Here is a 26,575-nt window from a genome sequence, read left to right as displayed (position 1 = left end):
TGGGGGTGGGTGGGGGGGGTTCTGTGTTTGGCAGTTTAATTGAAGAAAAGGAGGAGAACCGCACGGTTTCACATTAACGCTCACAGCCGGCCAATTAGCCTAGCGGTCGTTTGCGCAGTGGAGGCTTGCTCATTTGCTTCAGCACATTTCTGCTGTTTGGTCCCTCCCCAGAGATGACTGAGAGCAAGGACAGGACCCTTGTTTAACTGTATTTGATGAGTCCACTCCCTTAGCCGAAAGAAATCTGCTACAATGCAAGGACAGGGAAGCAGTTCAGCACGCCTCGGATTACATTTCTGTCTTGGGAGAGAAAATAATGGACTGGTTCCAGCTTTCTTGCTAAATTCGTCACAGAAATTGTCTATTCCTTGTAAATTTCTTGCTGAACCTTTAATCTGACATTAGCTGAATCACATAGTCGGACTGTACGGAGAGATAAATTCTCCATTTAGCCTCCAATCACTGTAAGTGTTCTTGCTTTGGAGTATAAATTCCCATTTGACTGAGCTCATTGTAGACGTTTCCCTGCTCTGACAGGTGTTTTCATCTTTTATGAAAGATTGTTCCTAATGTTCTAAAGATGTCAAAAAGAGGGTAAATACACCGAGCAGCTGACAGCGTTGTGTACGATCTACTGTAATGTGCCACTGGAGTGGAAACGATGTGATTGGCTGCGAGCGGAGAGGGACAGGAAGGGCGGTAATTGTGTTACCACTGTCAAGAGTGTCGCCAAAACCCAAACGTGTTACTGCCGCATTATTCCCACGAGTTTATGTTGTGCACAACCACTGATGTGCATTATTAAAAATGACAAGAGCCATGTTGGTTCAATTTGTGACACATCGGTGTTGAGGCATTCAAACACAATCAGGCACATATCAGCGCCGCACCGCGCCTGCACGCAAACTCGCAAACAGGAGGGAAAAGATGCAGCGGCTGCAATGAATCTCTCTCATGTTAATCAAGAGCCATAAAACTTTAACCAACATCTGTACAGCTTTCGTAAACAGCACCGCGGCAAATTTCTTTCCCTGTCACTGATGAAAGGAGACAGATGACATCGTCACAGTCCCACAGTAACCCAGTTACAGTTGACTTTCAAGGCTGCATTAGCCACAAATTTGCAAGAGAGAAGCCAGACAGAGATATATAATGGGCTGGAGTTTGTAACATGAAAGAAACTGGGAAGAGCGTATTCACCGCTAATGTGTCCAGCCGTATTATACAGCCTCCAACCCCTCTCCGCCATACCTATACTGCTTTTACATTACTCCATGTTTCACTTCTATTCCCTTGCTGCTTTTTCTTGTGTGTATGTGTGTGTGTGTGTGTGTATTTCCTCAGGCGCTGTCAGTCAAGCTTTAAATAGCATTTGTGCGTTTCCTCTTATACTCCGTGTCCTGCACAGAGCTGGGGAGACAGATACAGGCTGTGCAGACCCACAGTGTATTTGTAGAGCGGAAGCATCACTGTTTGAATGTATATTTGAATGTGAGCCCAGCTTTACGGCGCCACAGGTCACAATTCAGAGACAACGTTGAGTATCCATGCAGGAAGTACTGGGCCACTTCTGTTGAGATGAAAGCTTAAGGGTATGGAGCCATCTTTTCCTAACATCCAGCACACTATATTTGCTAAACATAGATTAATGCAAAATGCATTAAAGGTCCCATAATGTATATAGTGCGATTTCTGTCTTTTTTGAGGCAGGTCTAGCTTCTATATTAATACTGTGAAAGTATCAAAGCCTCAGTCCACAGAGAAATGCACACAGAAACTGAGCCTTAAAACCAGCCATCAGGACTTCTGTAACTTTGTGATGTCACAACAAAGCAGTTACTGCTCTCAGCCATTCCCCAAGCCCCGCCCACCTGGAGCCACCATCCAACCTTGCAGGATTTGGTTTCCTTGAGTGTTTAAATAAAATCTGCTGTATTTTTATTGGCTCACTCAGAAAACAGTCAGCAAATCAGAGGAGAGGCTCAGATTCTTCTCGCTTCTGATTGGCTCACCAACCTGTTTTTTCTAGAGCTCCAGAGAGAAGCCTGAGAGAGGAGGTGTAAAACCACACTGAGATGGTTTTTGGTTCTTAAAACCACAAATATATCTTCTTATGGATCAACACTTCAAAATAAAACACACATGCAAACACATACAAGTGTAAAAGGCCCTTAAAAAGTTGAATGTCCAATATCAAAGTTTGGTCTGGCAACAGTGTAAGAATGTCATCCTGCTGTAAAAATACATCATAGCCCAAGGCACCGCAGTAGCCATGACCCCAAGAGATTAAAAAGAGTTTGTGTGATTAATCTAAACACAAAATCTCTAAAACAATAATGTGGCAGTCACATCTTCTCCATAATCCACGTTTGATCTCTTACAGACCCTGTCCGTACACGGGCAGATAAAATTGGAAATGCTCTTTTCATGTAACATTAAGTTCCATACACGCTGGTCTCAGTCACATGAAAACAAGAGAAACAAACAAGAGTATGTCCTGCTCCCGAAAAGGGGAAAGGAATAGGACCGACTTGATGGACATTACTCCTCAGCACGTTAAACCTATATTCTGTGTCTCTGCAGTCACATATTTCAGTATAGGATAGTAAACTAATTTAGATCAATCAAAACTAATGGTTAATCTTCAGCTGCAGCACCTGTAAACTAAAGTGTGAAGGTGAGCTGTTTTTCCTGAGCTGAGACAGTGGCCCGATAATTAGACTGAAATGCCATTACTTCATTTTTCAGTCCAACATCTTGTTCACATCAGCTGTTCCCTGTTTATTTTTGCCTTAATCAAGTAGCGAAGGATTAGTCCTCCTCGTTGATGTCACTCGCAGCAGACAGGGAGGCTGTGGTAGTGGTTGCTAGAAGCTTAATGCTTTTCACATCCATCAAAGAAATATCCAGATTTAAGAGCTGTTATTTATGTGGCTTGATTTACAGCAACCTGTACAGTTGAAAAGATAATAAACGTGGGTGGTTACTCAGAGGTCTGCAACCAGGCTAATAAAACAGTCACTCATTGTGTTGAATGTTTAATTGTCTTGGAGAAAAAAAGCATACACAAGTTTATGTCAATGGAAAACCTGTGTCACCACAAAATCTAAGTGATCAAGGAGAGAGTTTGAGACAACAGAGAACTGGTTACTTATCTTATGCAAATCACTCCATTGTGTCTGTGAAGATATGCACAGACACACTAAATACATTTCTGTTCCCTCTGTCTAACACTATGTATCCAATATACGGACGGGCATTTGTAGCTCAATGTATAGAGGAGAGAATTTTGAAAAGCAGGCAGGAAGCTTGGCAGCTTGGTGTCAGAATGGAGACTGTGTTTTCGGTGTGCAAATCTAAGAGGTCTCTCAGCTATGTGATACAGAACATATATCCAATTATCATATCTCTAACCCTCTCTCTACAGCGTATTCCCTTTCATGACCTCACCATCTGTTTTGCTGTTGCCACATCTAATGCTCACCCTGACAATCTTCTCTCCTCCTCCCTCACTTTCCTGTCTGTCTGTCTCTCTGTCAAACACACAAAAACACATACACACACACACACACACACACACACACTCACTATCTCTCTCATCACCTCTCCTCTTCACTCTGTCATCAGCGGCCAGTCAAGGTCAGAGTTTTTATTTTTAGTCGTCCAATAACAAAACAGCTTGTCCTGCCCGACACGGAAAGACACTTTGAGCGTGAGCGTCCATCCCCGGGGCCCTGCAGCATTTAAACTGAGAGCACGGCTGCCAATCTCCTCCCAGACACCCTCACAATCCTCATCACGTCACTGCCGCCACAGCCACAGTCGCCACACTAATATAAACAACACAGCAGAGATCTAGCAGAGCAACAAGCAGCAACTTCACTGGGGCAAGTGAAGGGAATATTCCTGCTGATCACACTGCCAGTCACGTTTGGCAAATGTGAAGATGTTTAACCAAATAACCACATACCCATCTGGCACTCATACAAACAACAGAATGAATAGATGAGTTAGTGATGGAGAGGTGCACTGTTACCAGGAGTCACAGGATAGCTGGATTTAGTTGTAATGTTCCACTGAATGAAAAAGACTTCAGACAGGGTTCACCACAGGTATAATCATCCATATTCCTGGTAATGATATCAAATTCAGATCGGAAATGAGCAGCATAGATTCGAATGGGAAGAGGTGTGTGAGAGGAACTTTGATACAGAATATGACTGGCATTAAACAGCACAGGGAAACAGTTCAAAGTGAGGGAGATGCACATCTCTGTGGGAAAGCACTGCACGAGTCAGGATCCTATAGTCTACCTGAAAGCCCCTCTGAGGTGTGTGCTCCTTTACAGCAGAGGTTCCCAGCTGGTGGGATTCATTCTGAAGCTGTAGGTATACTTCAACCAAAGCGCTTGACAGCATTTGTGAATAATTTTGTAATTTATTTGTGTGCAACCACCTGCAACACCATGATTTGCCTTTGATGATAGATAACACATTAAAGTTTCTGTCCAAATTTAGCACTAAAATTTAAACCAAGTTTCCAGGAAATTAGCAAAAGAAAATTGAAAATGTGCATGAAAACAGGGGGATGGAGTCGTACTTAATAAGTTGTTGTGACAGTTTGGAGCAGCTAGAGCTATAAACAAGTGGCTGGATGACACATCATACAAACAAGCTCATTTTGAGCACAGTGAGGCCTTGAGTGGTTGCAAGACTTTATACAGTTCTTGTACTTGAAACCTAGCTTGAACTTTTCTTCTCTTTATTCAACACTTCTTTAGTCTAAATAATTCTGAGTTGCTTTCTTTTGCTCTTGAAACGCATTTTATAAAAACTTTTACTGCTTTTTCACTGTATTTTCTTGTTGCAAAACTGTTTGTTTCACTTAGGACAGGGTCAGACTACAGGAGCTTAAAATCTTAACTTATTCTGAAATCAGGTTGTATCACACACATAAGGAGAAATGTAAACAAAATGGAGACTGAGACAATTTACTGAGAAAAACTTTGCAATGAGAAAAACAAAAGCTGAAGGCCACACCAGTCTGGATGAGAAATGTTTAGGTAGACACAGTGAACGCGGGTTGTCTGTTCTTCAATGAGAACTCGATGTGAGATTTTACCTTTTTGCTTTTAATATCTGTCAAGGTGAGTATATCTACATACCGTTGCCGGGCAACACCGTCAGCTGCTTCAGGACTGACATAATCGCAGTTGTAATCATCCTGATTTTAAATCCTTAATATGAAACGTATGATATTTTGTCATGGTGGCCCCAATGAATCTGCGAGTGGTGCAGGAGGTTTAAGACCAGATCCGTAAAGCACATTACCAGATAATCTGGGCGGAACCACGACCACATTTCTCCTCAGATTGTCGGGAGAGGTGAATCAGGGTTAACTTCTGACATTCAACTTCTGATTGTGTTTTATATTAGTTTTACAAATGTCCAAAACACTAATATGTAAAAAAAAAATAAGTTATAAGTTAGCATGTTTATAATATCACAGTCAGTGTAGGTGTTGAGGTTTTAACAATTAGCATTGGTGGTTAAAGTTTGAGATTTGAGATGAGTAGAATGAATGCAGTCAGTGGAGGCACCTCGGAACAATAGCAGTACAAGAAAGTGTGTGTCTGTGTGTGTCTGTGTGTGTGTGTGTGTCTTTTTATATCCACAAGTGCAAATGGACCTACAGTCTCTGCCTCATAAATTTCCAAAGTCCTTCACAAATTGGTGTATATCAAACAGCGCCATTCAGAGGGGAAAGAATCATTTTAAAAAAACTACCATGTCCATTTCCCCCCCAAAAAAAGCCTGAGCAATAATGGAAGCGATGGAATTGTATGTCCAAGTAAACATGAGCTTTTCCCCATCGAGGATTTCGTTCATATTGCACTTGTTGAGGGATTATTTTGTCTCTTAGCCCTTCCCCTGAGCTAGGAGCTGAGAAAATCCCTCGTTTTCCACACAATCTGCTGCAACTCATCCTTACTCCAACTGCAAATAATACCTCCATCAACGGCTGAATCAGACAACTTGGACAAACACCCCATAGCCAGCCGTCTGGGCCTAGAGCCAGACACTCTTAAACGCTTCTCTCCTTCTTCTGCTTTCCTTCACAACTGAAAGGACTTGACAAATATATTTTCCAAGACCTATCCAGTTGCCTTTATCAATGGATCGTCAAGAGGAGAGAAGGAGGTTCGAAAATCTCCTTATTTACAAGTGCTTGAGTTACTTTGGACGAGCTGAAGGACGCTTTTTGAATATTGATGCGCCTTTATAGATTCTTCATGGCACCAACGGCAAGACAGCGGCTATATTTGTTTGCACTTTTCCTATTAAAACCATTTTACTGAACACAGAAGTAAGTAGTACCAATTCCCCGCTGCCGTCTCCACTAAGTGCAAGACTAGAATTAGAAACAATTAGCAAACAACGTACACCATCCATATACAAAACAAAAGCTCAATTCTCTGAACCTAAAAGGGCAAAACACGCAGTTTCAGTGAGCTCTTCCCTTTTTCTAGCAGGGGAGTGAAGGGAGCTCGTAACCACTTAAGCCTCATCCCAGATGTTAAGATAGAGAGGGAGACAAGAATTGGCTGCTGAAAGATTAATAAATGCAGCTGAAAAGCAGGATAGAAAATGCTTTTAGAGGTACTCGCCCTGATGGGGGTGGAAAGGCATTGATTTTCCTGTTGGAGCCATTGCTGTCATTTGATAAGATGGTGCTCCGTAAGCGAAGCAAGCTTTTTCATGATAACAGCCCTGGCCTCTCAGTGACCTGTGAAGTGTGCCTGTTAAGAAGGCACAGGATATTTAGCAGCCTGGATCAAAAGCATTTCCCTCTCAGCCGTAATTTCGAGTCTTTTTTTTTCTTTTCTGGTGGTTGGCCAGATTTCAGGTGGACAGATCGATGGTGAAAAAAGTGACACTTAAGTGATAGATCGATGGTATAGGTGGCGTCTCGAGGCAGCCGGCAGGAAAAGATTGTGCGTTTGTCTGTATCTCCTCCCGTGACATCACCACACCGATAGGAGCATCACGCCTTCCATTACGCAGATCAATAGTGATTTCAGGCGGGCTGTCAAAGTTTAACAGATGTCAGAAGTGGGAGCGATTCCAGCGCTCGCTCACCAGAAGACGCCATACGAAGAAGCTACAGCGCGTCACATAGTGATTCATAGTGTGATACACATCCAGCAGAACAAAGAGAAGAGAAAGTGAGAAAAAACAAAAAAAACAGGTGTAATCCAACCAGGAGGGAGATGGTCATGGACAGACACCGATAGAGATTTACAGCACCCAGAGAGTGATATATAAAGTGTAAACAAGCGACAGATTGCCTGCCGCACACACACGGCTGCATTCCAATCCCGTGGAGCCGACCCGTTGCCCCTGGCAGCCAGTGCTGGTAATGGCACTGCACTCGCTCAAAAGGAGTGAAGCATGGTAGTCACCACACCATGCATTCTTGTGGCAGAGGCGGGCTGCGAGCTGCTGGGTAGGACGCATTTCCATTGCAGTTATGTGGTGACGTACAACAAGGAGGCTGAGAGCTGATATGTCTTTGTACTAATATTACAGGTGATCGCAGCAGCACCTACTGCAAATACTGATATAAAGTGATAGATTTTACTGCTTTCAGTGGAGAGTTTTTGCCACATGACTATCCAGTTGCTGCTTCAGCTCTTACTGCCCTCAGTGCATCACTTCTGGTCACAACATGCTGCAGTATTCAGCTAAAAAGCTCCAAAACACTGTCCACACACTTCCTGCTCAGCGCTGCAGCCCAGATGATCGCCTGATGGACTTTTGGGGCAGATGCTGATACTACTTTTAGAGAGTGGAAAAATTCCAATATCAATATATTACCCAATATATTTCCCATTTACTTAAGAGAAAATGAGAAAGTGGTCTCAGACTTTTGGATCCCACTGTATGTGTATGTATCACTCCTATTAAAACGGGGCTATTTGTAAGTTTTCTCTGCCACCAAACCTGGTTTCTTGCCGGTAGCGGGTGGTGGCGATTGTCGCTTTGACAAGAGCTTCAGCCATGGTTGCGTTTACAAGACCAAAGGTTTCATACGTCGTCTGCATGAGTGAGTTGCTATCGGAAAGCGAGGGGGCGGCCACGGCTAGCTGGTTAGCGTGCTAACTGCGCTAGAAGAAAAAAACATGATAGAGAGACAAGAGTTAACATTGCTGTTGCTTTCCACCTGTGCAGAAGGAATGAGGTTTGATGCTATAGTGCTACTGATGGCATTACGTGGTCTAGTATCTCTGTATTTACAGTAAAGGACACGTTGTGCCCTCTGATCTCTGGGAAGAGATTTTAGAATCTCAAAACCCATTTGTTTTCTTTGCATATTTCACGGTTTTATGACTTTAAATTTGTGGGTTATACTGACATTTAAGTCTCGTTTCATATATTGTCGTTTCTGTCTATTTCTCTGCAAAGATCTTTACAACTTGTGTTTTCTATACAAACTTCTATTATATACAAATAATATTTCTTATATTTTCCATCTTTTCATTGATTATCAGTGGTTGTTTTCTACTTGCACCATCGTTGAAAGGATTTTCTTGTACTGGGGACACATTAAATATAATTTTTAAGGACATTGAATATTACCATGAAATATCTGCCGTCAGCAACCTCAGATAAAAAAGGACCATTAGTATCAGCCTTGAAAAACCTGCATCGGCTGAACCCCAGGGCAAGCAAATACACACATATCATCCAACCTCACACTCACACACACACACATACATCCTGCATCCATTCACCCATGTAACTTTATGGACACCTTCCTGTCCATAAACCAGGGAGATGGAATGGAGAGGACAGAAAATGATTCGGAGAGAATTGGCCCAGTAAAACACTGCACCCTAATCTTTTGCTACCAGCTCAAATCCTCTCTGCTATTAAATGCCCTCTTTCCTCTCCTGGTGGCATTTTATTAACTGTATTTGTTCAGTGAGACCTTGAATTCTCTGCCACTTTGACCATGACATTGGGAGATGGGGAAATCATGAATCCACGGTGCAAAACTGTGGATCATAATAACTTTAATTCTCCAAATAAAGAGTTTCTATTCTGTGGTAAACAATAAAGCCCTATGCCTTTAGGGAGTGAGTTAAAAACAAGACAGCTGAGTGGGAGAGGAAGGCAGAGATATAAAGAGAAAGAAGGAGACAGAGAGAAAGATCAGAGGACAGGAAATGAAATTTTCACATGCACACATTTCTAAAGTGTGTTTGCATATCTGGGTGTCAGACATTATAAGTATGATTATTCCTTCATTCCTTTTGCTGTACCACACTGTATGAGCCAAGTGCTTTCACATCAAAAGGCATCTGCTCTCTACAGTGTCACAGAGCGAAGGTTTTTAATCCCCTACCCATTGCATCTGCGTCTTGACGCTGTTAACCGTACCTCTGTATTTCATCATGCAGCTTCAGAGACTCCAGAGAATACAGGACAGACGAAAACAAGTTTGAATGTAAGAAGAGCTAACAAAGCCGGGGATCTAACCGAAGGCCCGGTTGCAGCAGCTGGGAGTGGCATGGCACGCTTGAAAACAAAGGTAATCCAACTGCCCCCCACCGGGAATGGAAACCTTGCGTTCACAACGGTGCGAAACAGAGGAAAACAACCATGCCCTACTTCAATTTCTATCAGTATTTTATGTAACAAGACTTTTAATATTTCATTTTTGTTCTTCACCTTCAACGTAAACTCAGACAGATGTAGTTATTCTCATTCGGACTGATTATTGTGCAAATGTGGTTTTCAACAATCTCATTTCTACACATAGAAGTTGATTTATCTTCTTTTTTTTTTTGTCATTGTTGAAATAGCACGACAGGTTCTAACAAAACTAAAACATATATGATAACACAGAAGACAAACAATGACATATAAGATAAATAAGATAAACATAATGGGCAAAACCCAGAGACAATAACATGAAGCAGTTACAGTGATGATGTAGCCTATCTGATGATGTATGATAAGAGTCATACGGAGATTAGATTAGATTAGTGTAGATTAAGTAGGATATATGTGCGTGCAGTGTGCGTGCGTGTGTGCATGTGTGCATGTGTGTGTGTAGTGTGTGTGTTTGTGTGTAGTGTGCGTGTGTGCATGTGTAGTGTGTGTGTGTTTGTGTGTAGTGTGCATGTGTGTGCTTGCGTATGTGTGTGTGTAGCATGTGTGTGCGTGCGTGTATAAGAAGCAGTGATATTCATCAGTGGTTGATGTTTAGTGGCAAATGTGGGTGAAAATGGTGAAACACAGTGTTGATACATGTTATGATAATAAATATATGGTGTAGCAACAGTATCATTATAATAATAATCACAAAATAATATTGTTCCAATATAATTATAATAATCATCACATAAAGTCCAATATGATATGTGACTGTTTCAATACATTTAGTGAGAGCAGACCAGGCCACTGAACAGGGTCAGCGAAGGACCACCCCTCCCTTCGCCTTCTCTATTATTATTATTGTTCTTATTATTTTACATATTTTTATTTTTGTTCATTTATTGGATCCGTGTAAAACCTTTTTTTTTTTTTTTTTAAAGTAACCGAACCTTCATTTTTCCGCAAACTTTCGTGGCCGGTGGCAGAGAGAATTGCACAGTGAAACCAATGCTTATAGGGAACCAATCTAAATGCCAATGATGTCATTATTATTTTTGCAAGTATATTATGCAATCAACACTTACTTCATAATAAGTTAAAAAAAAAATGTAAATGTCACTAAACGATCATTCCTGAGGAGAAGCAGTTCTGGTTTTATTTGGAAAAACAGGGTAATCATTTCATTCAGAGTAAAATTGTGCCCATTAACGCCCAATTTTCTCTTTTCTAGTGCTGCGTCACCAAGACCTGCATTTTGTTATAAGGAATCCAGAGGATCTGTTAAAGCAGGACTATGTCATTTTTACTGAGCAGTAGCCACTGCAGCCAAAAGTGACAATTATGGAAAAATGCTTGATACTAAAACTGACTGTAGCAGTGACACAAGTGATGAAGAGGCACAAAATCAGTGGAGCTACTTAATAATGTCAGTAATACAGCAGAATATAATCTAAAGGTTTACAAACATTAGATAACATTATCCAATATCAACTAGTGGTCTTGCCCCAAATACCTGTCCCAGTGCTGTATCTTTACTTATAGATTTTAAAAACAGTTTGCTGTAGCTGAATTTGATTTGGTAGAGAGTTAGTCTCAGGCTCTCAGACTGAAACTCCACAGTTTACTGGTGCCATTTCATTATTTCAAACAAATCGCATGGCAGGGAAATCATATCACTGCATTTCTAATTTTGTGACACCAAACGAAGTGTAGAGGAGTGGAAACATGGCACACAACAGAAAATACAATAACATACATATAAACTTAGCCTCAAGTCCATTGCCCCAGTGCATGCTGGGAAGCTTTCCCACACACCCGCTCCCAGGATGCATCAGTACAGCAGTCGAGTTCTTAGTTTTAATGTTTCCCTGTTGCTGCATTCGTCTACAAAAACTAACTCTACATCAGGAACACTTGGACTTGACCATATACAGCAAGCTGAGGGCATTTGTGTATGTAAATGAGCCTGCACGTCAGAACAAGTGAGATTTATTATTGTTCATCCTGTGTAGGTGTGAATACCAAATACAAACTTTCCTGCTCGTACAGGCAGTTCTTTCACACACATTTAAAACTGGCCCTGGTATTTTTTTGTTCCACTGACAGCTACAGATTTGAGACGAAGACCAAGAAGAAGAAGAAGACGAAGAGAAGAGAAAGAAGAGGGGAATCAGCCTAAAATAAAATTCTAAACGTTTATTTAAATGAAAATACAACAGATAGAATTTTAAATGTGAACAAAATATCCATCCAATTTGCCCAGCCGCGTTGCAGGTCCTGCTTTCTCCCTCCGTCTCTCTTTCTTCTGGCCTCAGAGTGTTTGTCCTATTTCAATTTCAACCTGTCAGTCAGTCGCTCACCTATTCTCTGCTGTTGACTCTCCTGCCCCCTTGCAGCAGTCTGTCACAGATTTCCATCATTTTGTTTTTCCAGCATCTGCATATAAACCTGAAACCCTCCTGCCTCCCCTCCCAAGGGGCTGAAAATGGAGAGAAAGTGGAAAAGGCGTGATTACGATGTCATTTCATAAACACCGCACCCTGAGAGACTGCATGGATGAAAGCACCAATGCTACTGGAAAATTACCCACCCAACCGGGGACAAGTCATTTGCTACACCACAGCAAACATTCAGATGCCGGCATGTACACACAAAGTGAAAAGGTACAGACTGACGGTAGGTAAATAAGAGAAAGTGGAGAGTGAAAAAAGATGGGGGGACAGCTCAGAGGTGGACGAGCGCCTCAAGACTTGACATGTGTCTGCATGAAAGTGTGTGTGAATGTGTAAATGTGTGTTTGCACCCCTCTACAGGTGTTCAGCCTTCTTGGCTGTGGGCAGTAGGGGAGAACTGCCACTATTCAGACAGATGAGGAGAGACTCACCAGGACTGAGAGAGACTCAGAGGGCAGAGAATAGCAGGGACGGGTGTCTCACACACACACACACACACACACAGAACACAAACAGAACACACACATACAAAAAGCCATTTCCTATGTTCTTGAGCATCAGGTGGCCAACACTCGAGCGCTTGAAAATCCCACCTGGCAAATGCCACACAGCTAGATATAATCTGTTTGGGGACCCACGGAACAGCATTAAAGGAGAGGATCCATTGACATTTAAATGGTGCATGTATGTACATCTGTGTGCCTGTGAGGAGAAAGGAAGAGAAGAGGAGAGAGAGAGGCAGCAGCTGTGTGTATTCCAGCAACATAAAAGTGTAACGTTGAGATGAAGTGACGGATTAGAGCGTTGATATTTCTTTGCATTTATGAAGCAGAGATGGATTGTTTCATATCTTCTGAATATATTCGAGCAGGGCTCACGAGAAACTGAGAATAAATGAGGATGGAGAAACATTTGTACAAATCATATGCAGTTTCAGGAAGAAGCTGAGGCTTGAGATAATTATTAGCGCCGTCGTTCACTGTCAAAGGGAGCAAACTGCAGCTTGTTTTTAATCCGCTGTAAAGTACATGATAGAACTAATAAATTCCTATTAGTCATTAGATCTTGCAACTGATGACTAGTGACAGTGTTTACATACAGTACAGGGATAATTGGGGGGATAGCAGAGGTAGAAGTTTGGGCGAAGCCATCGGTGCTTCAATATGCTAATACTATTCCAAGTTCTAATTCACTTGAATGCAGCCCATGCAGCCTAGTCCAACTCCATCATAGAGTTCATGTTGTTCTAAGGTGTATGGAGCCCCGACCATACAGCAGTTGCATTTATAGTTAGCAGTCTCTCTTTATCAACAATTTTTCCATCTGCGAACATTACTTCTAAGACCTCTTTGTGCTATTAGCATCCATTTAGCACAGCTGACTAGTTTTCCATACCTTGCTGTAGCAAATAGAAAAACAACAGACTTTTCTTTTGAGGGCAAACAGCTATGCGGTGTGTCAGAGTCAAACCCATGATTACAGATCAAATGTAACATCTCAGTAAAGTATAAAATAAACCAACTTTTAATAAAAAAGTTTGAAAAGATAAAAACATCAAATTCAACACATTTGGGATCAAGTGGCTCACCATCTGTTAGCCAGGCCATGTTTTATTGTGGAAGGCCTTCCCAGAAGAGTGATGGCCGTTAAAGCAGCATGTTAATGCCCATCAAATATCACACTTAGGTGAAATTGATGTCTATGTACTTTATTTTTGGCCATGTACTATAGTCGTTCTGGCGAAGAGAAGCTCCTTCAGCAGCTACTAGCAGAGTGACCTTGAGCAAAGCAGCAAACCCTGAACCTCTCCATGGAGCTTCACAGCGAACAACAGTACAACACTGCCAGAGAAAGTCCAATACAAAACGTAAGTGTGCTCAGCTTTGTAATTATTAACCAGGGTGGTGCTGGAAATAATGAATTTCTCTTCCCTTGATAAATAAAAGAAGAAAACTACAGTGAGATCTTATTTTAGTGAATGTAGAGAAAAACAAAAGAGAAAATCTTAAGAGAAGACATCCAAGTGTTTCCCAGCACAGCCTTGTCATATTATTTTAATGTCATCTTTTTAAATATTAAAAGATTCTGTGTAGTAATTTGTGTCGCTCTTAAGTAAGACCACATTTTTCATAAGCTCATGCTCCATGTCATAGAGACGATGTTGAAATATGTCCCTGCATTCTGGTGGGTGTCACTGAGTTTATTTCCTCAAGAGGACAAACATGCTGAAAGGGTTTTTTTTTTTTTCAGTCAGCCTTTCACTCTTTCCACCATCTGTGAAGAGCTATGAAAGCTTTAGTACTGGTAGCACGTTGATTCTACAGAGGCAAATTTCCTGTTAAAACAGGAGCTGATATTGGAGAATAATAAAAACTTGAGAATAATAAAAAAAAACAGATAAAATGGGATGGTGGCTAAAAGCTTGTGACTTATTAAAATGCTACATGTAACAAAACTGTTTATCTAAGAGTTGATTTGGCGTTCAGCAGTGAACTTTTCTGCCGTGTGGCTTGTTATGCAGCAGAAAGCGGCCTCTGGTCTCAGGGTGTTCCCTGGCCAAGAGCTCGGTGTGGGGCCCCTCCACTCTCAGAGACAGATGTTAGGGCTGGACTCGGTCATCCACTCTCACCATAATGAGAACTCAAGGGGGCCCCGGCCAACACACACACACACACACACACAAACACACACACACACACACACACACACGCACACACACACTCATGCACATGCATAGACACGCAAAAAAACACCATACCTGCTTTTCCACGTGCACACGTGAGCGAGTGGAAGCACACATATAACCCCAACTCAACATGAGAACCAAACAGCGAGTGAGCCAGGGGTGGATTCATGATTTAATAATGATGTGCTGGTTAGAAAAATGAGTGACCTTCACACACACACACACACACACACGCACACACACACACACACACACACACACACACACACACACACACACACACATCCATGTTGACATACAGTGTATCCAAGTGACATGATATTCAAATAGAGGGCATAGAGAATGTGTGTGTGTGTGCGTGCATGTGTGTGAGTGTCTCCTGCCAACCATTTTTTGAGTGTTTAATGAATGAATATTGCACCTTAATTATTCACCACCCTATAATTAGCCTCTAGTCTGTGATGTCCGAACATGTTCTAGACAGTGTATGCGTGTGAAAGAGAATAAATTATGATTAAAATGTGTGTTTTCATGATAGTTGCATGTATGTCTTCATGTATTCATGTATGCATGACAGGGAATTACATTAAGAATATGCATATAGTCTATAGTGTTTGCATGCCAGGATGTTTATATATGTTATTGTGCATTTAATGCTCAACCCTCTCAGTCTCTTAAGGCTACGTTTGGCCCTGATAAAGCACAGCCAGCCTAATAAAGTCAAAAGCTACTCTGAGGGCAGAGCTAAAACAAAAGTCAGATTCAAATTTTAGCTGTTAAATGTCCATAACTCAGTGTTTTTCCAAAAGGAGGTCCCAGGAAAAGAGGGAGAAACTGAAAGACTGACCCTAAGGAAAAGAGAGAACCGTGTGATAAGACCTGGCTAAGCCTCGCCGTCGGTAATTATCTCCACACCAATGCTACACCAGGTAAACCCAACAGGAGCACTGAAAAGATGACGACCAAAGATTAAACAAAAAAAAAAAAAAAAAAAACATTTAAAAAAAGAGGCCAGATTGAATTTGACAGATTGATATTATTGGCTAAAAGATTAGACAAACACTGACAAGGGAGGGTGAGATGGGGGGAGATAGAACAGAGGATGAACAAGGGGGGAGTGAGGGGATGCAAAGCAGTGGGAGGAGCAGGTACACAGTGACCCAGATCCTCCTCCCACTAGTAACACAGGGGGAGCTGCTACAGCCAGGCTGCTGTCAGCTGCAGGACCGGAGCGAAGGATGAAGAGATACAGGACACAAATATGAGCGAGAGCAGCAGCTACAGTGTGACAGCTGGTCCAAATCACAGCAAACATGTGGGGACATGCAGCTTTGAAAAACAATCAAATTGTGGCAAATTGTGTATATTTTTTTGCTAATTACTACAGCCTGTTGGGCTTGAATAAGAACTGACAGATGCTCAGATGCCCCCCCCCCCACCCCCCACCCCACCTCTTCTTCCTGGGGAGGGAGCACCTTGGTGATTTCTCCCAAAACACACAGGGACAAATGAGGCCCTGAGCGTCCCGTTAAAAATGAAACAACCCAGCAGAGAGTTCACATCCCTCAAGATTTGACCTAGACACAGGTAAACACACACACTCAAACACACACACATACACACACACACACACACACACACACAGAAAAAGAGCAAGACCTATAGGACACACACACATGTGTGGGCATGTAATTACTGAGCCTGTGCAACAGCCACAGGGAACTGGGGTGCACGTTTACAGAGGGAAGAGGAAGAGCTCACAGTGTGTGTGTATGTGTGTGTGTGTGTGTGTGTGTGTGTGTGTGTCAGTGGCCCAGTTATAGCGGAACGATAAAATTGCTGCATCCATGACAGGCCATATACACAAAGCTGGTCCCACCTGTTTATTTCAAATGCTCCACCTGTGTGTGTGTGTGTGTGTGTGTGTTTGTGTGTGTGTTCATGCACTTGTGTGTCTGTGTGAGCAAAATATCATTACAGATTTCTTGGAAGTATGGGCACTATATTACATGGACATATTTCAAGTTTTGAGCCTTTCGCCTTTCATAAGTCATAACACACACACACAAACACATAGTGTACACACTTCATGAACTCATCACAAAGCCACAGGATTCATGGATCATTGTGCCTCGATTTCTATAGCAGGTTGAAAATATGGCCGAGCAGCCGGTGTGTGAGAGTCGTTGGCCACAACTCAATACACTTCTGTAGAAACACTATTTATTTTTAGATGCTTTATGGTTCTTGGCTTGGTGGCCCTGATGCCAGGGAGAGTCATGGCCAGATACAGAAAGAACACACACACCCCTACTTGTGTATTCTCAATCAGTGCTTTGAGTTTAAAGCCCCTGAAGTTAAAGTCCCAAGTGGAGTTTTTTGTAAAAAAATATTGTACGTCAAATGTTGCTAAATCCTGATTGGTGCACGGAAACCCATGGCACCACCCTTTTTCAACTTGAGTCCGTTCCACTTGAATGCAAACGGAAAAAACTGCGAAAGAACCAAAACTGTTGTGAACTGAAGTGTGTGTTCATGTAAGAAGCTGATTATGAAAATACGTTTTCATGACCTTTAAACTAGCGAGACCATCCCATCATCCACTCTTATAGTAGCATCTTGTCTTACTATGTGAGAGTTAAATGGCAAAAACAGTGCTACTTAGCATCATCATTGAGATGCTGCACATTTTCCTGGCCATTTTCACCCGTCCATCTGTCACTCATCAATCACTGCTCAGCCTTATCATAGCTGTGACAGGCTGTCAGGTCCCTGGTGTGTCCTCACATATCTCCACCCCTCCACTACCCCACTGCACGCTGGTGTATGCAAATGCCCACTTACTCTGAGGCGCGAGCTATAATGGAAAGACAAAAATCTTCCAGTAAGTCTGCTTTCAGCACAACGGATAGCTCCGCTGCTGCTGTGTCTTGCTGAGTGGCATTGGACCAAGGACAGCGGCACGTATTCACCTAACGTCTGTATGTGTGTGTGTGTGTGTGTGTGTGTGTGTGTATAATTCGTCCGTTGTCCAATTTTCAGTGAACATATAATATTTCTAAAGGGGGATAAAAACAACAATTTCCGCCATCAAAACAACAGCAGCGACGCTGCTTTAAAAGCCTTGATAGTAATCTAGGATGCATCAGCACATATTAAATATAAAGTAAGCTTGATAATACAGTGTTAAGCAAGACTAAATGTTTGGCACCCAGCTCTTCTTTGCTTTAGAAATATATAATGACTCATATTTTAGAGTAATAGCAGAACAGAGATAATGTAGGTAAACAGGCATAAGGCAGACAGACCTTGTCTCCAGTCACTATCCATCATAAACACCACAGAAGGGTGACAGACTTCGTAGTATCTGCTGGCAGCCTGGACCAGCGCCAGGGGTGCTGACACTGGTACTGTAACTCACAACAACCAGCACTAAATAACACGCCTTTGATCAGGGCCGACGTATCTCCTGGACCTCCTGCTGATGGAGCTTTAGCTGCCAAAAAAGCTTTTTGAGCACTATGAGTTTAGATGTGTAGAAGAAAATGTTAATGCTGCTTATGTAGTTATGTTTTTTTCGCCGAAGTGTCCATCGGAAAGAATCAGCATGTGTTTATTTATTTATTTGTGCATGTGATCAGGAATGTTTGGGGTGTATAGGTATAAGCTCTGCCAGCTCCTGTTCAGCCTGTAAGTGGCTAGCATATGGGATGACAACTGTTGCCTTCATGGGGAAATGGACAGATTAATTGAAATTGAGCACAGATAGGAGAACAGACACGCAAGTGATGAGCACTTAACACAATCATCAAGACAAAATCACACAGGGACTGCTTGTGTTGTGTATTTGTGTGCTCGTGTGTGTGTGTGTGTGTGTGTGTGCGTGTGTGTTTGCGGCAGGCTTTGAGGGAATGTAGACTAATGAAGAAAATAACAATTACTGCTTGATTAATATGTGTGTACCGGCGGCCCAATACCTGTGGATAATCATCAGCCTTGCAAACCATTAGCAGATACGTGGTGCTAACACGTTTTAATGGGGTTGTGTGTGCAGACTGACAATTAAGAGCATGTGTTGGTGCCTTGCAGTGCTGAAACGGGCAACTGATGCTCATGCAGGGCTGACCTGAATACGAAGCCGTCCTTAGCAGTGACACTGCAGTAGCCTTTCTAAAATATTGTTGTGGTTGTGCTGTGCTGTTGGTGTTGGTATTGCGAGCAAGATAGCATCAGAATAGCAACAGAACGGCTGTGGTTTCAGTGAAAATGCTCACATTAATAGCACCCAGTGAACAGAAGATGCAGGAGACCAAATGTTGCTGCGTCATTTTGTCTCAATTTCAGTGACATTTTACAGGTTTACCAGGCACAGCTTGACATTTTGGGGAATATGCTTATTCACTTACTTGCTTACAGCTAGATAAACAAATTGGTTTCCCTCTGTATGCTAAATATTTATGTGGTGCTAGTGGCCAGTTAGCATAACTTAGCAAAAACACTGGAAATCCATTAGTCCTATCCATAAGTAAAGCACCTGTAAACCTTACTAATTAACAAAAGAGAAACTGTAAAGGGGGGGGGGGTGTTAAACTATTCCTTTATCTCCATTTTTAAAATGCCAGCAGGCCACAAGATAAGTGGTATAGAAAATATATGGATTGATAGATGATTATTTTCATTGAAAGTGGAAACAGGTAATACTAGCAATATACAGTGGCAAAATAAAAGTGTGAATCCTTTGGAATCACCTGTTTTTGACTGGTCATAAAATGTGATCTGATCTTCATCTAAGTGCGGACAAAAACAATATGCTTAAGCTAATATCACACAAACATTCACAGTGCTGGTGGAAAAAGCAAATGAACCCTTGGATTTAATAACTGGAACCTCCTTTGGCAGCAATAACCTCAAACAGCCGCCTCCAGTAGCTGCTGATCAGACCTGCACAATGTTCAGGAGAAATTTTGGACTAGTCGTCCTTTAGAACAGCTTCAGCTCAGACATGAGGATGTCTTAAGGTCTGGGCTCTCACTGTGGTAGATTTACACCCCAACATTATCCTGGAAGACACCATGATACACTTGGGGATTAATTTCCCCCTCGATTGACGTCAAGCTATCCAGGACCAGAGGCAGCAAAGCCCCACATCATGATGCTCGCTCCACCCTACTTCACCTTTGGGGCCACCGTGGTGTTAAAGTATGTGGAGCCATTTTTACACCATACATAGAGCTACATGCTTCATCTGTCCACAAAACATTTTCCCAATCGGGGTGTGGAGAGTCAAGCTGCCAGTGAATAGCAAACTCAAAATGTTTACGTTTTTTTATGAGTAAAATGAGTAGCTCGAACCCAAACCTCCAATCTGGTTTCATTGACTGGACTGGAGGTTTGGGAACTCCTGACTCTAGTTAGCTTTTCTTCATGTCACTGGCCGAGGGGCTCACACACTTTTTCCAGCCTGCACTGGGGAAGTTTTAACGTTGTTTTCAGTGACCTGTGTATTTTTAGCGAAAATAGATTGTGGCTGTTCCTTAATTTATATTTTATACTCTTCCTTTAAGAACAAATTCACTTACTTTTTCTTGCCACTGTACATAGAGGTCACACACAGTAAATGCCGACACAGAAAGCAGAGAGCTGTCTATAAGTAAGTGTGCACTCAACTCAGAGTGCTCGGCTTGTCGAGTGTGACGATTTATGAGTCACAGAGACAAAGATCTGCAACTTTCTCTCTGACCCACTCTCCTCTCACTCATCCTCCCATTCTCTCCATCTTGTCCTTCTGATCATTTCCACTAAGGTCAGCCAGACCCAGCTGGTGGAGTGGGACAGGTCAGGCACTGTCAGTCTGTGTAACCCTTTGTTAATCATCAGCATGTGTGTGTGTGTGTGTGTGTGTGTGTGTGAGTGTGTGAGTGTGTGCGTGACTGTATCATCACTTTACACTGAAAAACTGAGGGAAGTCCACTGGTGAGATTGGACTATAGAAGTAAGTGATTGGAAAACAGGAGCAAATGGATGAGAGGAGGACTGAAGTGGTGGCAGAAGGAGTGTCTTGAAAATCCTGGAGAGCTCTCGGGCGTGTGTGTGTGTGTAAGTGGTGTCTATTGCATGTACTGTAGGGCCGTGAGAGCAAATCAGCAGGGGAGCATGATAAGAGTCTGGCAAAGCACTTAAAACATCTAACAAACTTGATTATCCTTAAGAAGTGTGAACTAAGTGTGGCTCTGGAGTGACACACTCACACACTCAGTGAGTTGAAATTCACTATCTAGCCTCAACTATTTTTATATTTCTTTGATTATTTAAGTTAGACAAAATAACCAGAAGTATGTGGACATGCCTGTTTAATACATTTCTGCATTAGATTTTGTATCTGCTGACTACTGATAACTTTAACATACAGGGATAATCAAGTAACAGTAGAAGAAGGTACAATATTTGAAAATACTTTAAATGTGGCTCTGGTTTTTCATGGTTTGGGCTCAGCGTCTTTGTTCCAATTCAAGGAAATGGCTAATATTAGCTAACATTAGCTAATGTTAGCTAACTTTACATAGATGTTTATGACTAAAAAATATTACAGTGCTGACTTTGTGACTGGTATTTTACAATTCAGCATTTACTATTATTATTTACTATTATCAAATACTTGCCACTTGTGACCATTGTTCACGAAAGTTACATTATATTTCCATGACAGCTGGGCAAACTCTGTCTGCAAATGCAGATATAGTTGCAGATGCTCCAAAAGCAGATCCAGTGAAATTGTTCAAGGATTTCTTTCCATTTCCTCGCCATTCCTCGAATGCGAGCTTCCAACCTAATTCTGCAAAAACCCACTCTGGCCATGTCTCTCTCTCTTACACTGTAGGGTAAATCATCGAGCCTTGTGGTCTGAATATCTTTCCTCCAAGTATGGTCAGCCATGACCACTCAAAGACTCCAACACAAAAAGAAAAGGAAGAGAGAGATGAAACACCCACACTGAGTGTGCAGTGCACCCAGATGCTTGCACACACTGACTTCACTCCTAACACCCCCCCACCTCCTTCCTCCTTCCACATCTAAAAAGACAATAGAGTTGGAAGAGACAAACTACAAGAAGTAGAACAAAAGTAGTCACATACTGTATATAGTGTAAAGATGGAGGAAGACGTGCATACAGGCCACGGTGGAATACCTGAGATAAGCACATTACAATACGATCTGATCATCCTTTTCAGGGACAAACTCCCTTTCATTTGTGACTTTCTGTGTATATTTGAAAGGAGAAAACAAACACCCACTCAGTGCTACTCTCCACTCATCTGATATCTAAAATTGAGGCAGAAAAGAAACGCTTGATTTCTCATTAGCAATAAAAGCAGCATTTTACCACTGAATGCTCAATATGCTGGAAAGAGCCTTGTGATGCTCAAGTCACCAGGCCTGCTGCAGATGTAGCATCGGTCGTCCCAGGATCACAGGAAACCCCATTTCTCCTCCTTGTTTGAGAACGATAGCTTAAACTTGTCCGCCCTGCCTCTATCTTTTGTCTCTGATGGCTGTAGGACTGCGCTGGGATCAGTGCCCTGGAGCTCCTCTATCGCTGCAACCACTAAGCCCTCCTACTTGTCAAATGGCACAGGGTTGTACAGAGATCAGCAGAGCTTTGAAAACAGAGGACAAAGCAAGTGTTTGTAAAAAAAAAAAAAAAATCTGTGATGTTCCTCCATGTCACTGAGCCCTGCTTCCCCTGGCCGCAGCAGGCCGGGCAGGATTTGTGCCGCATCCAGTGTCACAGCCTCGTTGGAGGATTTATAGAGTACTCCCATAATGCACTTCCTCCCTCCAAAGGGGGGGACATAAATCTGACTGTTTTTTTTTTTTTTTTGTCAACCCCCTTTTTTATTTGCTAATGGGATCCTCAAATGACTATCCTCTTGGCTTTCTTTATCCCTCCCATTCAAAAGCACCGGCTTTCACACCCAGCCACACATGCCGAAGCCTTGTATAGAAAGCCATAAATTATAAGACCTGTGTCAATTAATCCTGCAACTTCACAAGGAGGCGTCAGGCTGAAGCCACAGCCTGACGCTTGTTACCAAGAGGCCCCGTTCCAAAAGGCCTGCTTACTGACAGGGAGAAAATGTACAGTGTGTTTATCTGGATATAACAAAGCAGCAAAAACGTTCCACCAACAACGAGACACACAGTGGGTAGCTGAATTAAAATACACTGTGCTGGTAATGAGCTATCTAAATTCAGAGTTCATATTACTTGGAATTACACAAAAGCAGGGCTCCGGGGCAGCATTGGCAAAAACTCTATAGCTCTTTCTGCTTTTCTGCCAGAAGATTCTCCCTGTCGAGCAGCGACAGTCAGTCCTGGGGAAATCGTTTGAGCCTCAGCATGTATCTGCGAATGCAATAATTCCTTTGTAAACGACATCACCTCCTCGCCCATTTCTGCATATTTGGCGGCTGTCAACATGTTGGCTGCACTCTATCACTCTCCCTGCCTGTGCACAGGGCCAAACCCACGCACACGCACACACACACCTACACACACGCATGCACACAGATGTTAGCGCTTGCGTTAGCTGATTACTGACAACTCTGAAACACATACTAAGTAGATACACAAGCACACACACACATGCACTTCAAGTCTGAATGGATGACTCGAGGGCGATGGTTATTAAAGGAAGTTGCACGTCCACGCTTCCCTTGAATGAAACGGCATCTAAACAGAAAATGACAGGGTTAGCAGCGCTTCAAAGTTATCTGGAAAACAGCTCCGCGTATTGGCGCTACGGAGGCAGATCCTTCGCCGTGCTTGACATGAATGCACCATTTCGGATGTCATTTAAAAAAAAAAAAAAAAAAGCTGAAGTGGAGAAACAGATACGGAGTGGTAAGAAATGGGAAGTGATGTAGGTTTGTTGCTTCCAGTGGGTTCTGCTTCCTGCCAACTGTGACAGGAAACGGTGAAGGCAGCGAGGGTCAGTGTAGCAACAGATCGCAGACAGACAGGACACTTTTATTTTCTCCTGGATTTAACTGCACTGTACAGTGGCCCTGGGGAATCAATTAGGACCATGGTGTGCTTGGTTTTTCCACCCCCATTGACTTGGCAGTAATTTGTTTACTTCACAGCCAAGCTCTGGATACAAAAAAATAATAAATCATTCCTCAAAATGCATCTATCCTGTTATTTCCTGCTGTATTACATATATGAACCTGAAGATGTATGAACAGGGTAATACACAAGATGCATGAATATGAAAGCACACATAGATCCTCGAGAGCTTCATGAAAGCCACCCTATTGTTCCTTGACGAGTAAATCCTATTAAAATGAAAGTGCGTGTAAGGAAAAAGCTCGACCTCTGGGCCAGGTCACGACCTGCAGCAGGTCCATCAGCATATGCTTTCCCTCCACACACACACACACACACACACACACACACACACACACACACACACACAGACAACAAAGACTGCAGGTGCAGCCGGCCGGCCGACCAGCACGGAGGCTCTTTCCTGTGTCAGGAGGCGAGGAGGGCGAACAGTTGTGGTGGCTTCTTGGCTTCCAGACGAAACTGACAGGTGTCACCTTGTTATTTTGCTGCGCCAAACCCAGTCTCCGGTCCATGGGGAGTTGATTAGCAAGAACCTGTTGCCGCATTTACCAGCTCACCTCCAGCACATGGCAGGTGCATTAGAGAATTGAGCGGTCCCAGTGCAGTGGTGGTACCGGTAGACCTAAAATTAGCTCAGTGCTGAAGCCAAACTGCCAACAGTATGGGCACCCATTTATTACATCTGGATGTCGTTATCATATATTTGTTGTTGCTTTGCGGATTATGCGCCATGTGTTTTGGAATTTTAATGAGCTAATTGCAGCTGTGAATTAAATTACCCTATTGATAAATCAAACCCGTGCCTAATTTGCATATATAACTAATGCACATGTTTTCAAATGGCTTCATCAAAGTTACAGGGTGAATTTGCGAAAGCTTCTATTTTAATATGTAAAAACAAAGCGTACAGGAGCTAAACTTTTATTACAGTGCTAGCAGGTATTAACCAGATAATACTGTTGTCTGAAGAGGGAGTCTGCATTCACAGCCATCACAGTGTTACCAGGTTTGTTTCTTAAGTATAAGTTCATCTTTAGTCTTTTTTATTTTTAGCTTTGGGAGTGATTTGCTGCAGCTTTCAAATCTGGACTTGTGTCCAAAAGAGAGTTGTGTGAAAAGTGGGTGTTCAATTTGGATCCACAATAATTGGCTATGTAGGCTACTAATGGCACCACTGTGTTAATGATGTTTTGCCCATTTTCCATTTCAAATAAGCTGAAATTCACTGGAAGACCTGAAATTCTTCTTCATTTCAGATTTCGGCTTCACAGATGATCTACTCCACTTTACTCCCACCTACCTTCACCTATCAGCCTCAAACAGACCTTAACAGTGAAGAGCCACAGTCTCACAGCAGCTAACCATGCAAGGGAATGTTTCTCCAACATTCAGCCCCTGACAAAAAAAATATTAGTGATGTTGCAACAAATGTGAGGAGCATGTACTTGCCAACAAAACTAAAGTCCCTAAATGAATATTATAGCACTGCCACAGGAGATGAACCCAAAGAAACAGGCTACAATAAGGTCACAGTACACTCCGTGTTGACACAGAAACACAAGTCTACATAGACTTACAGACATATATGGATGTCATACAAGATAAAACAAATACACCGAGGGGCTATTATGGGCTGTGCAGCTGTACAGTAATTAAGTGGCCAGTCTCCACAAGTCCACGAGGACCACTGCAGGAAGAAAAAAAAAAAAAGGATCATTTTCTTGATGAAAGAACATCAAACAGTCAGACTCAGCCTCAGCAGTCAGTTCCCAGCATCAGATGGACATTTCTTTCCATCCACACGCAGCTTCTCTCACATACAACAAAGCCGTAGCGCACTCGCAGATGCGCACCACACAAAGCAAGTTGCCCTTCACCCACGTACCTTTGGTGTGAGCGGCGCTCAACCCCAGAGCCACTACAGCCAGCACGCCGGCTATTCTCAGCATCTTCTCGGCGGAGATTCAGCCCGGGGAAAGAGAGGGGAGTACGGCGACCTCTTTCCTCTTCTCTCCTCCTCTTTCTTTCTTTCTCTGTCTTTCTCTCCCTCTCTCTCTCTGCCTGTCTCTCTCCTTCTCCTTTCTACCCTCTCCTTCTTACTCAGCGACTCGGGCTCTCTCTCCTTCCTTCTTCAGGCAGAGTGTGGAAACAGTTCACTGATATGTGGGACAAGACAGGCAGCGTGGAGTAGAAGGACACCGGGTACCCGCAAAGCACCGCGCAGCACCGCACCGCACCGCAGGTTTGTGTGGATGGACGAGGCAACAACTAAAGTGGTTTCTGCTGAGACGGGACCAAAGAGCAGCGCACCCCGGGACCAGACCCAGCGACGTCACAGGGAGGAGAGAGATGGATTCAGGCGCTTTTTTTCCTCTCTCTCCCTCTCCTCTTCTCTCTCTCTCTCTCTCTCCCTCATCCTCCGCCCTCCCCTCTCTCCTCCTCCCATCTCCTATCTCTGGAGCATCCCAGCCCACTCCAGCTCACCGTGAGCCTGCCACGCTGAGGAGGGATCCATAATGAAAATCATAGTTTGAAAAGCATTGATCGCCTCTTTGTATTGTAACTGACGCCGTTTATAAGTCCCCAATGAAATAACATCTTATAAAATGCCCATAGAAAGTGTTGCCGGTGTAATGCATGTACAA

The 26,575-nt window shown here is 42.8% G+C and overlaps 1 protein-coding gene across 1 annotated transcript in view; it reads right to left on the bottom strand.

Moving 5' to 3' along the window:
* The window catches only part of LOC111668877 (calsyntenin-2), a 251,382-nt gene extending 225,145 nt beyond the window's left edge, over window positions 1–26,237 (bottom strand). Inside the window, exon 1 of the mRNA XM_023425028.2 lies at window positions 25,816–26,237. Coding sequence (XP_023280796.1) covers window positions 25,816–25,879 — 64 coding nt within the window. The 5' untranslated portion in view covers window positions 25,880–26,237. The remainder of the gene's footprint in view (window positions 1–25,815) is intronic.
* Window positions 26,238–26,575: the final 338 nt, after the last annotated feature.

Source organism: Seriola lalandi, unplaced genomic scaffold (genome assembly GCF_002814215.2).
Source record: "Seriola lalandi dorsalis isolate HSWRI2012SDOR001 ecotype SW California unplaced genomic scaffold, Sedor1 jcf7180002054764, whole genome shotgun sequence".
Taxonomy (NCBI): domain Eukaryota; kingdom Metazoa; phylum Chordata; class Actinopteri; order Carangiformes; family Carangidae; genus Seriola; species Seriola lalandi.
The sequence above is the reverse complement of the archived record's forward strand: the minus strand, read 5'-3'. Positions and strand labels throughout refer to the sequence as shown.